The following is a 14981-nucleotide window of genomic DNA, read 5'->3' as shown; positions in this document are numbered from 1 at the left end:
ACAGGAGAAATTGAGGAAATAATTATTTTGCAGAAGGAAGGCTGAAACAGGGAGTTCGAGTAGCCAATTTATCTAGTGTGAGTTGCTAGAGGCTCGTTTCAGTTACCAATTGCAGGAACAATTCCCGGAAGGCAGTGCGAGTTGGTTTTGCTGGAGGCAACATTTACTCATGAGATTGATTTTCAGAGACAGTGCGAGTTTCTGGAGGCCAGTTTGTATTTTTCAGATAGCCAATGCGAGTTGCAAGAGGAAGTGTGAATTGCCTAGGAGAGGCCGATTTTGTTTGCAGAGGGAAACTCTTGATTTCACAATTCGATTTGGTCAGTGGAAGTGGAGAACATAATTACTGGAGCTTTCTCAATGTCTGGCAAGCAGTTTATGTAATTCTTGATTTGATGAAGAAATAAAATAAATCCTCATTTGCAGAACTGGTTTACTCCATGCTGGGCTTTTTCTAGGGATAATTTGTCTAAAAATATCAGTGTCAAATTTATATGTGTGCACTACTTTCTCAGTTCCTATGATTATTATTTTTGAAATTGCAGTCGTGTTTTAATTCAATATTTGGCATAAGTAATTTACAAAAGACAAATAATCTGCAAGGATAGAAGATTAATAACTAGTAGTTGCAATATAATTTTCACAACTATCCTAATTGAGCAATCAACTCCCCATTTTGTGCACCCAATGGGTTAAGTCATCATGTCAATTAGGGTAACAACCTCGTACATAAAGTCCATGTCGACGCTCTAACCAAGATCAAGCATCCACCCAAAATAATCCATCCATATGTCCATGAAGCATTGCGAAGGGATTAATTGGTTAACTGATTTAACACATCTTTAAGATAAAGGAGAAGAATTACTGCTGTATTAAGAGTAATCAGATCTCTTGCATGTCTTGAAAAGTATGCCCTAAGAGCTGTAGCATTGTGATATTCAAGTACACTTCTATCATGTTTATTTTCCTGGGCTACCGGGTGAAATTGGGTTGAAGGGAAGTGAAATATTATGGCATAATGGTCAGCCCTAAGGCTGAAAGTTCATAGGTATTAGATCTAGGAAATCTCAAGATTGAGGGGAAATTTTGGAAGCTACATGATCATGGAAATTTCTACAAGGACCTCACGCAGAGGAAATGGAAATTGAGATGTTTTGTTAGTTTCAATAGGTGTATCTATTTTTTAGCATTTCAACACTATATGAAATGAAATAACGTAACTTTGGTCTTCTACATCTTGTGGGTTGGGGATTGTAGGATTATAAGAGTGACACATAGGCAGTGAAGTCTTCTATGCAAGAAACAATAAAATGCCTAGGGAACGTGTTGGTAATTAGATTAGCCACCTTATTACTACAAAGGGTTTAGCTTAGAGAGGGCATTGTTTACATTGGCTACTTTGCAATGTACAGTGAATAGTTCAATGGAAAGCAATGTGTCTCGGAAGCAATTGAAGTTTGAACTGCAAGTATATGGAACTTAGGAAGTGAGTAATAGGAATGCTGTTTAAAAATCACTCACAAACTACCATGCAAAGTAGGCGTTTGGAAAATACTCCCCATTGGTCATTGCTGAGCATTTGGAGCTTTTGGCACTGTCGCAAAGATAGTTAATTCGGAGTGAGCTTGGAATTTATTTGTGTGGCACTGTTTGTGGGTTGATTTCATTGGATAACTGATGTTGGTGTTATGCTGTTTGATTTTTTTTTGCACTCTAGAGGCCATTTAGAGCTTCATTATTTATGTATTTAGTTTCTGATATGGATCACACTTGGTGCCTTTTTCTTATATTCATCATTACATGCCTATATACATGAGTAAGCTTTACATATTTGGTGTCTAATGGTTTGGATTTATATTGGTGCATGAATATATAATATAATATATTTTTATCAAAATTTGAGTATTTTATGTATTTTTAATTCAACCAGTTCTTTTCCATTTTTTTCTGTCTGTTTCAAGATTTTGGCTTATCCAATTTTTGTTCTAACTTCTAATAACATTGGTCTATAGTTATTATGTACAAGATGCAATGATCTTATCATTCATTCGGGGCGGGGTTTGACAAAGAATGGTGCCCATGGAGCATGTTTCAAAATAATAACTCTTCCAGCAACGTCTTTGGGATGATAATATAAATTATTCCCACTTTGTGATGACTGCTGATAAGGTTGTTTAAGATATGCAACTCCCACAAACAGTGATTGTAATTTTGACTATATATATTATTTAGTAAAGGTTTGAGAGGGTTTGTATTCTAGTTCTAAATAGAATGTGAGATCTTGTAGTGTGGAAGTCAAAAATTACCTAAAGTCATGAAACTTTTGGAAGAATGTTTTAGGTTCTCACTTACTGTTTAATGTGTGAACAAGCTGTTTTAAAATATCTGTCAATGTTATCAGAAGAATTTCCAATCTGTTTCCCTCGGGCAACTCCCCCAGAGACATACTCGGGTGTGATTTGTTGCTTCTTGGACCTGTTTCTCTATCCCATCAAGTGCGTTCATGTGCTCGTAAATCTTCATGAATTCGGTGGTATATCTTTCCCACTGCCCAATTCTCTCAAGATCAATTGTGCTAGATGATGCTGCATGATACTTCAGGCTATAGTTGGTATAGTTTCACCATGTGGATTCCCTTACTTAGAAGTGATGCTTGAGTTTTGACTTGCTTGTGTACTTGGCATTAGATGGATACTTTATCACATAGTTGAGGAAAGATTTAACCTTGATACCATATCAAACCATGTCGGCACATGTTTGCCTCTAGATAAGTGTGTCTTAACCTAGGCCCTTAGGTGCAACTAGGAATTCAAGGTAGGTAGCATAGTCATATCATCTTCATACTTAACATTTTCTGTTAATTTCCCATTATTTTGTCCATAAAATCAGCACCCCCAATTTAAAGGAAACTCATCAAATGTCATTAAAAAGGTCAAAAAATGAAGAAAAAAGAAGAGAAGAAAAGTGCAAACCTTAGATAAATCAGGCCAAAAATGGGGTTGAAGAGGTCATGAGCAATCAAAAAACAACTTCACTATGGTCTCCCCTGCCCCCCACCTTCAAAGTCCTAAGAGCAAAATGCATATCTAAAGAAAAAAGGACTAGAAAAAAAAATTAGTAACTAAAAGAAAAGAAAGGGGAAGTGTGTGTAGATCAAAGTAGTAAATACTAAAGACCCCCTCTAAAAAAAGTTTTCACCAAAGAATGAAGACTCCTAGCCACAATTTAATCAACTAGTTGGACTAGATAAAAAGAAAAGAAAAGAAAATGCCTAGCCACAGTCTAATTTCCTACTTGAGTACGATATAGGCCCATTCCATCATCTAATGACTTTGAGAGTTTTCCTATAGTTTTTCCTCTTTATTTCCATTCTGTAAATTTACATAATTTATCTACTCTAACCAAGCTGACTTAGGAAATGCCTTATGTTCTAGTCTATAAACACGTAAAAGGTGCAATGTTGTCCCCCATGGTTTATTTCGTGTATATTGGTAACATTGGCTTAAGTTATTTGTGCTAAATTATTTTATCTATTCTAGTACTTAATGACTGGTCAAGGCTTGATGTATCATTATAGGTTTGGGGCTATGCATTGGAAGTCATGTCAACTGACATGGATGATTACATAGTGTGTCATCATTTCCAAAGAGTCTACATTAGCATTCATGTTCATACAATAGTATTTGAAGAATTATTTCTCAATGTATAAAGCTTTTGCTACCACATATATGAGGGGTATCCCCTTTTCTTTATATCCATGTTCACACTTGAAAGAATATTTGATGTAAAATTGAACTAGTTGGTCATATGAACACAACCGGTGTCAATTATTGAGTTTTTTAAAAGTTTTGAAAAAGTGCTTTCACTCCTTTATCATGATATAATATTTTAATAGATCTTCTAAAAAGGGCACAACTTCCTTTGTTCACTTGTTATTTATTGATTATTGACTTATATACTTTTCATACATGGACAAAGGTTAGCTAGAAATCAGTTGGAATACTGCTTGTATTGAGCCTCTTGTTTTCAAGAGCCCCATGGAATTGTAATTGATGGTTTAGAGGCCTTCGTTTATAAAATGAAGACACTCTACCTCATTTCACTACATTGGAGAGAATAAAGAAGTTTCCTATAAAAAAAAGGAAAAACATTATATATATATAAAGAAAAATTGAATTGTTCAAAGTCAAAAGTAGAACATGCATATATCTCCTCCTAATTTACATTGCACACAATAAAATCAAATCCATCAATGAATCCCTTGTGCGGTATTAAGAATTTAAATCAAATTGATATCAATTCACATTAGAAACCTGGTAATATATTCAAATTCATTTTTTGGGTAATCCGCCTTTTAGATTCGCAATAAGAAGGCTGTGAAACTCAGAGTCAGATACACCATTGAACATTTGCCTTCATGCCTCAAGTTGCATTCTAGTTGTCTCTCTGAAACATTCTTGCCATGAAAATACAATGTGCTGTAGCTTTGGGTTTTGTCTCGGAGCTTTTGGATCATACAGATTTCACTTTTTGCCTTCTACAAGTTACCTCGTGTGAAGATGGACAGGGCCGAGTGCATTATGATTTGCCTAGGGACATTTTCTTACGCTTTGCCTCTCACTAGTGGAAGATTTATGGCATATATTCGATTGGTGTGTATAAACGAAACTAAAGCTTGTAGTGTGAAGGCAAATAAGAAAGGGATCAAATCAACTCTGTGGTAGTCATTGGCTTTGATTAATACTAAGTAGGCACGCAAGATCATATACAAAATTGCCATAAGATTTCAACAATTATGAATTTGCAGCATAGTCAAACTTTATAAACAATTCGGATTTAGATATTTCATGGTAAATTCATTAAAATTTGGTATTTCTCTCTTATAACTTAACCAATAATAAAATTGGAACCCCTTTGATTTTTAAAACTAAGTACAAGTACCTAATCAAGTATTAAGAGTACACTTCTTAGCGACAACACCATATTGGTTTGATGCATTGTTTGAATATGTCACGTGGCATAATGGATGAATGATACTTTGGGCAACAACAAGGGATGTGATGGCGGCGAGTTAGTGTATGGCCGTGGAGGAGGGCGCTGCGAAGATGATGAAGGACGCAACAGGTTGAGGAAGACGCAAGAGAGTTTTTGTATGCAGGTTAATGGAGTGAGAACAAAAAACATTCAAAGGATCTTGCAGTGAGCAGAGAGGGATGGAAGGAGAATGTGTGAAGGATTCGAAGGTGAAGAGAAAGGCAACGCGTAGGAAAGGGAGATCCGTAGGAAAGCATATGGAGGCAAAGGGATAGACGTTGGAAAGGAGGAGATCCGTAGGAAAGCATATGGAGGCAAAGGGATAGACGCTGGAAAGGAGGAGATCCGTGAAAGAGGGAGGAGTAGCTCACACAGATGGAGAAGGAGGATTCAGGCAGCAAGGAGATGAGGACACAGGGATGAAGAGAGGGAAAACAAAAAAAAACGCAGGCAACAAAAATTTCGAAAATTTTCCAGAGGAAAACAAAAAAAACGTAGCAGCAAATGGGAAAAATGCAGCAGAGAGGAGCTGCGGTTTTTGAAGAGCTTCAGGGCAACAGACGGTAGCCCAAAAACTTGAAAAAAATCCCCAAAAATTTATTTTATTGAAATGATATGCCTCTACTTAAGATTTGTCCTTGAAAAACTTATAAAATTCTCAGATCTAAATTTTGAAACCCTCAAACTGGAAAAAATTTGGAATAATGCCCCTGCAAAATGATATTGAGGCCAGATCTTACCCTCCAGCTCTTAGATCCGACGTCAATAAATTTTTTCCTTTAGATCTGCACCTGCAAAAATGAAAACAAAACACCCAGAACCCAGATATACAAAAATAAATAAAACCCCAGAAACCCAAGTTAGAAAAGCTAAACAAAATTACAAATCTATGTACAAATATGGTAGATCTATCAGATCTGAGGAGTATGAGTCCAACTCTGCTCCCAAATCTGATAATCTAAGGCTCTCAATAGCCAAATCTATCAATTTTCCACAAAATATTTAAAAATTAAGTTTTGAAAATTTTGGAGAGGTACTAGCCCAAAAACACCTTGCAAGAAAAATAATTTAATCTTAAGATAAGTCCCGGAGCTTATGTGAAGTAGGCTCTTCAGAAAATATACGCTGAGAGTTGGTTGGTCCAACCAAGAACTATCCCCAAACGCTCAACGAAAACTCGAAAGATCTCCTGCAAACACTAGATCAACCATCAAACCAAGTAGAGAAATAGAACAACAATGAAATTCTGAAGAAATAGAGATACCTGCTACTTCGATCAAAATTAAGAATGTTACCCTAGATCCAACAAACTGAATAAGATACATGTATTCAGATTATTCTAAAAGAGTTATTGATTGATAGTTTTCACATAACATTAAGCAGAAATTAAAACAATGTTACCATAAATTTGTGAAGAGGAACACCACAGCACGTTGAAACCCCAAAGACTTTTGCATTAATTAAAAAGTATACAAGAGAGCTTGAGAGCTTAGTACACGATTCAGAGATCGGATGAAAAGACAAACTGACACTGACCTCTAATTTATAGGTAAAATCTCCAACGACTAGTTGGCTTGATCCCTGTCAAATTAATCTAGATCGTTCATGAATATTTAACTAATCTTTAATCATCATCGTCGAAATTATTTAATTTTTAAGGAAAAATCGAATTTATCATTTAATTGATTTTTAACTAACTCAAAAATAAATTATTTTGAGTTAATTTCCTCAAAAAATTGACTTTGACTTAACCGCCAAGGCCCAAGGGTCCAAAATTTCCTGATTTCCTCAATTTTCTCTTGGTTGGGGACCTCCAAAAATCAACTTCTTTAAAACCCACGAATTTCACCTTTGGAGAAATTAATTTTACCTAGGACACAAAATTAATTAAATTTCTGGCTTAGGATTAATTTTAATTTTGCCAGAAAATTTAATTAATTTACTGATGAGGGGATTAATAATTTTTCCAACCCTCTAATATTTAGCCATGGTGTCTAACTATGAGGGACCATGCACTAAATATTTTTTTACATGAAGATTTTACATTTTAATACATGAAGGGGGAAACCCGTTCGTTATAGACCCTCAAAAAAACCCATTTTTGCGACACAAAATACAATCCAATAGACCAAGTGACTTGCTCTGAAACCGGATTTGCTCTTAGAGGGCTACATGTATGAATCCGTTGAATCCGATATGATTCAACCTAAATCATGTCCGGATTTCGTGACACATCGTGTCCGATTGGGACACAATCGAATCCGGATTGTGTTGCGAACGGACACATCGTGTTCCGAAATTCAGACACGAATCCGGAATTCTGGGACCCGCGCGGCCAATAAAGGGCGGAAATGACTCTTTTTTTCATCATTTGTTGTCATTTCTTTTGCAATAGTTGAGCTGTGGGTTTGCTGTGAGGAGTTTGGAGCAAGGAGCCAAGGGTTTGGAGCGTTTTCAAGGAGATTCAAGCAACAGGTAAGTGCATTTCCTCTCTATTTTTTGCATCTGTATTACAATAGTTTGTATATGCATTTCTTTTACAAATTTGTGCATGTTTTGTTTATTTTTTACAGTATTCATGGCTCAATCAAGGGCAGCAGGTAGGGGGCAAAGGAAGGGGAAGAATGTTCCCATGGGAGATGCCCCTCCTCCCCCAATTTCATCAGAGTCTGCTGCAAGTAATGTTGAGGGAAGACTTCTTCCTAAAGGTAACATTGAGAAATATCCCTTGTGGAAATATGTCACAAGAGAGCATAGGCCAAGCAGCAAGGTGAAGGGAGGAGGCAATGTGAATTGGAGATGCAACTTTTGCCACAATACTTTCACAAACACATATTTTCGTGTGAAAGGCCATTTGTTGGTTTTACTAGGTTGTGGAATTGGAGCTTGTACACAAGTTCCTTTACAAAAGAGGAAATAAATGGAAAAAGAGTTCACTATTGGTATGGCAAATGTTGCTGCAAAAGAAAAAAAACCAAGAATGATGACCCCCTTCCATTTTTGAGGAAAGTCAACAACAAATTTCCATTTGAGAGTTCTAGTGGAGGACAAGCAGTAAAAAGAAAGGCAATTTCACTTGGTCCAATGGACAATAATTTTTCAAAAAGAGAAACGGAAAGAGCTTGATCTCACCATTGCCTTTTTTTCTATTAAAACTTCATATCCTTTAATGTCGCACACTCACCTCTATTTATTGAGATGTGTCGAGCTCTAACTCACGGGGCTCCATCATGGCATGTGATTCCTGGTTCAGAGAAGCTTAGAACCACATTGTTGACGAAGGCAAAAAAAGAGGTGCAAAAAATGCTTGAGCCTATTAAAGCATCATGGCCAACATCTGGGGTTAGCATTGTTTCTGATGGATGGACAGATCCAGCACGACACCCACTCATCAACTTCATGGTGTCTTCCTTGAATGGTCCAATTTTCTTGAAAGCAGTGGATACACTTGAAGAATACAAGGATGCACAATATATGGGTGAGTTGTTTATTAAAGTTATTGAAGATGTAGGTGTTGATTCTTGTGTGCAAATCATTACAGATAATGCACTTGTTTGCAAGGTTACTAGCATGATTGTGGAAGCTAAATATCCACAAGTGTTTTGGACATATTGCATTGCCCATTCATTGAACTTAGCATTGAAATCCATTGCTTTTGATGTGCTTTGGATTGGTAACATTATTGAGGATGCACAACATATCCGTAACTTTGTACAAAATCATACAAATGCCCTCACTATCTACAAGGAGTACAACAATCTATCATTGTTGAAGATTGCGGATACACGGTTTGCCTCTTCATTCATCATGTTGAAGAGGTTGAGGGAGGTCAAGACCACTCTTGGGGCCATGGTTATTTCAGAGTTTTGGTCTTTTTGCAGAAAGACAGATCAAGTAGCCTCTAAAAGAGTGAAGGGCACAGTGCTAGATGATGCTTGGTGGCAGAGGGTAGATCTCATTATTCAAATCATGGACCCTATCATTTATTTGCTTCGCTTTGCAGATACAGACAAACCCATCCTAGGAGAGGTTTATGAGGGATGGGATTTTATGATTGAGTCTATGAGGAGCATTATTCTACAGAGTGAGTGCCTAGGGCATGAGACATCACCAGAGGCCTTCTGTGGTACTATACAGGATATTCTTGTTAGCAGATGGGGCAAGAATTGCACAGCTTTACATTGTTTGGCTCACTCATTGAACCCAAAATACTACAACCATGAGTGGCTGAATGGTGGACCTTTCTGTAGATTCCCTCCTCACATGGATGGTGAAATCTCACAGGGGAGGAAAGATGCATTTAGGCGAGTTTTTCAGGACAGAGCATTGCTTGATGAGGTGGAGGATGCCTTTGCAGAGTTTTCCACTGGCACTGGTCGATTTGCAGGATATGATGTGATTAGAGACAGGGGGGCTAAGAAACCCTATTCTTGGTGGGCAAATCATGGGGCAACAAGCCCTCCTCTACAACAGTTAGCCACGAGGATCCTCTCTTAGGTGACTTCATCCAATTGTTACGAGAGGAATTGGAGCACATATGGGAATTTGTATAGTGTTAAGAAGAGCAGGCTTGAGCAGTCCAGGGCAGAGACAATGGTGTATGTGGACACCAACCTTTGTCTTATTTACAAGCAGAGGGAAGAGTGGTTGAAGGGAATGACAAAGATGTGGGATGTCTTTCTTGATGATATGGGTCTGGACAACAGTGTTGAGTTGGCATTGGCCAACATGGATTTCAATCATCCAGTGTTAGAGCCTGTTAGATTTGATGATGGTGATACTGTAGAGGGGTCATCCTCCACACCAGTAAGATGCGGAGACGACTTTGGATACAGGAGAGGAGGAGAATGCAGAGGAGAGCAGTGGTGACCATGATGATGAGGACAATGATGCTGATTTTGATGATGACTATGAGGATTGATGACTCATGAGTCTTGGGATACCCATTGCCTTGAGGCTTGTATACTTGTAGTTGTTTTGTATTTTCTATTTCTATTTGCCATTGGCATTGCACTACCTATGTAACACATTTTGATTTTTATGACTTAATGGGAAAACTACAGCTGTCAATGTTTTTATCTTACTATCTTGTCTTTCTGCTATTGGATCATTGATGAATTGAATATGTATTATGATCTATCATTTATGAATTTAAAATTTATGATTCATTGATTTATCATTTGTGTGACATGTATTTGTATTTTGTATGTACTATGCATGTTATAATGTTACTAACTTACTATAAACAATAAAACTTACATCTAGATGAAGATCTATGTTTGAAATCAATGAATTTGTATCATTAATGAGAATTTGTGTAAGAAATATCTAATTTTTAATATATATATATATATATATATATATATAAAATAATATATAACGTACCTAAACGTGTCCTGTTCTAGGGGGTCAACGTGTTCGAATTTGACACTCGAATCCTCGTATCTGATGAATCCCAAATCCACGTGTTAGGTTACTTAGGTGACTTGGAATAAAATAATCTAACCAATTAGCTAAGATTATTCCCAAATTACTTTTACATAGACTCGATCTAAAACACTAGGACTTGCCTAAGATCTTAGCGACAAAATCCACCCTAGGTTTGGGGTGAAGTTGGAGGAAAAAACTCTGCCAATCATTTGTGTCTAGAGACACAGATGAATCAGTGAGACAAAAAACCTTCAAGAATGGAGATCGTCACCAAAACCATAGGTTTACCTAAGCTGTTACATACAAATGTAGTCATACTGAGATTATTTACATTATATGCAAAGTGGGTTGACATCTTTATAAAATTGTCCCCTGATGATAAAATCTGAAAGGCAGAACACTCGAACATGACAGATCCCTTTTGCGAAAAAAAGGGTGTACTGCTATGGGGTAGTTGACATAGAGTGGTCAACAGACTCTTCGGATTGTCTGGTCCCTGCTTCGTTTCCCTCTAGTCTGCTTTTGTCTCCGGGGTTTTCAAACTTTGTAGGGTTTTGTGTGGTCCCCTAGGGTCATTTTCTGTTACTTTGTAGTTTTCTCTGCCCGGGGCATTGGGTTAATTTTGAGCCTGGTGCTCTATTATTTTCAATCCCGTGTGGCGTTTTTGTCTATTGCGTTCATCATATACAAAATGTAATTTTAGCTCTTCTTTGGGATGAATAAAATTACGCCTTTTTTTCTCTGAAAAAAATCATTTCTTTAGTTCTTTCCATTATAATTAAATGTAACTGCAATACAATTGAATAATGTTGCATTCCCTCTAAGAACACATCTTTTCATATGCATCCTTTTTGAATATATGACTAATTTTGGGGTACAATTCAGATTGAAAGTAAACAATTGATTTTCTTGAGTAATCTCCTCTCATTTGAATCACATTTCTTGATAGCTCATAATTCATTGTTGGTATATGAACAAATTTGGTGTAAAAAAACATCATTTCTTTAGTTCTTTCCATTATAATTACATGTAACTGCAGCACAATTGAATAATGTTGGATTCCTTCTAAGAACACATCTTTTCACATGCACCCTTGTGAATATGTGACTAATTATGGGGTACAATTCAGATGAAAAGTTCAAACAATTGATTTTCTTGAGTAATCTCCTCTCATTTGAATGACATTTCTTGATAATTCATAATGCATTATTGGTATATGAACGAATTCGGTGTATAATTTCACGCGGTGGTTCCTAAATTGGCACGGTTTAATTTATGGTGATAAACATCTGGGATCTTGCAATTGAATAAAGCCAGTGATTTCACATGATTTACTAATGTATATATGAACTGGTGTTTTGGTTGTTATTGACCTTTGTATTAAGGTTTCAATTTCTCTATTGAACATGCATTAAACTCTTGCAATCTTTATTCAACAATGGAATGAATGGTGATGCAATGACATAACACTTTCCTATGTAAATGATATCTATTTTCAGTTGAAATGGGAGTTCCCCTAGGTCTCCTAGAATAACCCATTCGCTTGCTTGACTGTTATAGTGCAATGGAAACAACATTCGGGAAGATTACCCTTTCACCCTCTCGTATTGGCACCTGTCATACCCTTTCTATAAGCCATTTCTCACCCAGAAAATCATAAAAAATTATTTTTGTTATTTAACCAACATTTTCTTTGTTGTGGGGTCAATATTTTTTGAATGCCTCTTTTACTTGTGGCAAAGATACTGTTTAAATCACATGGTTGACATGATTGCATTGATAGTTATTCAAAGAATCAACAATTGTGACAGATCTCTCCAATATAAGTCAACATTTAATCCAAGTCATACTCTCACCACTATACTACAATGGCATGCTTAGGATTAAGCATGAGGAATCCCCCCTTAGGATAGGAAACCATCCCTAGACCTAGAAGTGAGGGGCAAGGCTGCTGAGTTGACAGTGGGTAGCTTGCCTGATGGTTTCCTTAGGTTTTCCCCTTGGTGAGGTTAGGACTTTTCCTCTAGGGATAATCCAAGAGATAACACAACCTATATTTTAAAGTTTAGTAATATTTGAATGAACACAAATTGTCTGCAAAAGAATGGGCTGAGCATTGGTATCTTATTCACTGCTTCTTTCAGTTATTTTTTCTAATTTTTCTCTTAGATGCCCAAGGATTTTGGTTGATCAAAATAAATAACCTTAAGGTTCTGCAACAGAAATATAATGCCTTTGTATATTCTAAAATAGTTGGAAATAATCCCATCGAAGGTCATGTACTGTGTGGGTAGCTTGCCTGATGGTTTCCTTAGGTTTTCCCCTTGGTGAGGTTAGGACTTTTCCTCTAGGGATAATCCAAGAGATAACACAACCTATATTTTAAAGTTTAGTAATATTTGAATGAACACAAATTGTCTGCAAAAGAATGGGCTGAGCATTGGTATCTTATTCACTGCTTCTTTCAGTTATTTTTTCTGATTTTTCTCTTAGATGCCCAAGGATTTTGGTTGATCAAAATAAATAACCTTAAGGTTCTGCAACAGAAATATAATGCCTTTGTATATTCTAAAATAGTGGGAAATAATCCCATCGAAGGTCATGTACTGTGCTTAAGTATTGCATTCGTTACAGTTTGACTTTTCTTTTATTATGTAGGACACAATTTAATTTTTTAACTTGTAATTTCCAAGCTAGGCAGATGACTGAAACTGTTTCTTTCTTTTGTGCTAGTTTCATCATCGGTTTTTTCCTAGCTTCAGTTCCTTGGTATGTGGGAGCATTTCTTCTCTTGTGTGTCAGACATGATCACCGAGAAAAACCCGGTCTGGTGGCCTGCACTATTGCAGTAAGTACCAATTTCTTTTCTTGCTTTCCAGTAACCAGTTATTTTGTCCTCAGGGTTTCCTGTAACCTTGTTTTACAGTACTTTTGCTTGTTTAAAATATGAATTGTATTATTTTATTTCATTAATTGGAAAAGGGAAGGCCACAGATGTGCATTTGGATGGACACTTAAGGAGATGAAAAGCCTGACTGAGATGTTTGTGTACATTTATTACGTTCTTTGTTTACTTGATAACTCCATCTATTTTGGTAAATAATAACATGCTAGTAAATGAAACATCTACATCACATTTATATCATTTAAGAAAATGTTTTTTAACTAAACAAATTCCTTTCATGTAATTTTTACTTGATGCTTCTTTTCGCGTGGGAAGAATGTGTGCCCTACTATTATTTTCATTCCAGTTTTTCCAACTGTAGGAACTGCATCCTGTACAGAAATTCTGCTTGAACAGGCAACTGTTATGGTATTTAACAGACAAAAATTATTGTCCCAGGGATAGATCTTGTATAACCAAATGTTAAGGTGTAAGCCTCTTGTTTTAGGAACCATCCTATCTAAGATGTCAATATCTTGTAGTTCTGAGCTGATTTGGAGTGCAAAATCCTAGGGCGTCAATCTCAATAATGCAAACTGCGTGGCAGCTAGGCTAAACTTCAGATGGCCACAACTTATGTTATAGATTTGCCACAAAGTCCACTATAGCTTGTTTGGAATGGACTGATAATGCTCGATGAAATATGCCAATGATGTTTATTGCAATCTGTACATCCCTATTTATGGTGAAGTAATAAAAACAGGCAGTCTTTAGGGAAGCCTTTAACCTTAACATGTATGCCATACATGGCAAATTAGATGCAAAACTATGCACAGTATGAACAGTAAGTATCAAAACTGGTGCTATTGTGGGCCATTATCTCCACAATCCAAACTTTCATGTCAATACAAAATATAACAGCCAACAAATACAATATAAATGTGCTAGTACATACATATTGCATGACATGATAAATGCCTTAGCATGTAGAGATTGGTCACCCACTGATAGGATCTTGATCTTGGCAAGATAACCTCTCCATCCATTTTTGTTGAAGGCTAAAATGTTGAGGCATCTCAATTGTGGCCTTCATTCTTCTCTCATCTTGATCACCAATTTTGAGTATGGCAAGATTTAATGCCCTTGGTGATGGTTAATGCCATGCTTAAGTTGACCTAGCTTGACCTCTGGGGTATGTGGGCCACAAAATGAGCCCCTTTATTGCTCTTGACATGTGACTTCTTCTGGATAACCTTTTATTTTTATGCCTTTGTAAAGGTCCCTTCATCAAGACTGAAGTATAAAAAAACTTCTGATATGCAGAAAATATGTATAAATGTTTTATTAAAAGATAAAATTACAGATGATGTCTTTTACAATGGGGTTTCCTTGCTTAAATACTGCCACGGGCACCCTTTGGGGAAAGGGCATGATCTTATGATCGTGCCCTTTCGTCTAATTAATCCTAAAATTAAATAATAAATCTAAAATTAAAGACTAACTAATTTTTTACATAACATTGCCTTCCTCTCGAAAGAATGCTTTGTCCTCAAAGCATAAGTAACGATGGATGTTGTTGAAGGATGATTCATTCTCCCAGAAAGCGTCTTCTTCGGGTAAGTCCTTCCACTTG

General features: G+C 36.5%; 1 protein-coding gene across 4 annotated transcripts in view; it reads left to right on the top strand.

Moving 5' to 3' along the window:
- Positions 1-14981, top strand: part of LOC149231085 (large ribosomal subunit protein eL20z-like) — a 177542-nt gene that overhangs the window by 104075 nt on the left and 58486 nt on the right. For all 4 annotated transcript variants that reach the window (XM_089379118.1, XM_089379120.1, XM_089379116.1 and 1 more), the window contains exon 3: positions 13198-13312. In XM_089379118.1, the coding sequence (XP_089235244.1) occupies positions 13198-13312 (115 nt within the window). The remainder of the gene's footprint in view (positions 1-13197; positions 13313-14981) is intronic.

This window comes from Pinus tabuliformis, chromosome J (assembly GCF_031772625.1).
Source record: "Pinus tabuliformis cultivar Carrire ecotype Pingquan chromosome J, CPIR1, whole genome shotgun sequence".
Classification (NCBI taxonomy): Eukaryota; Viridiplantae; Streptophyta; class Pinopsida; order Pinales; family Pinaceae; genus Pinus; species Pinus tabuliformis.
Note: the sequence above shows the minus strand (reverse complement) of the source record. Positions and strands in the feature narration are given on the sequence as shown.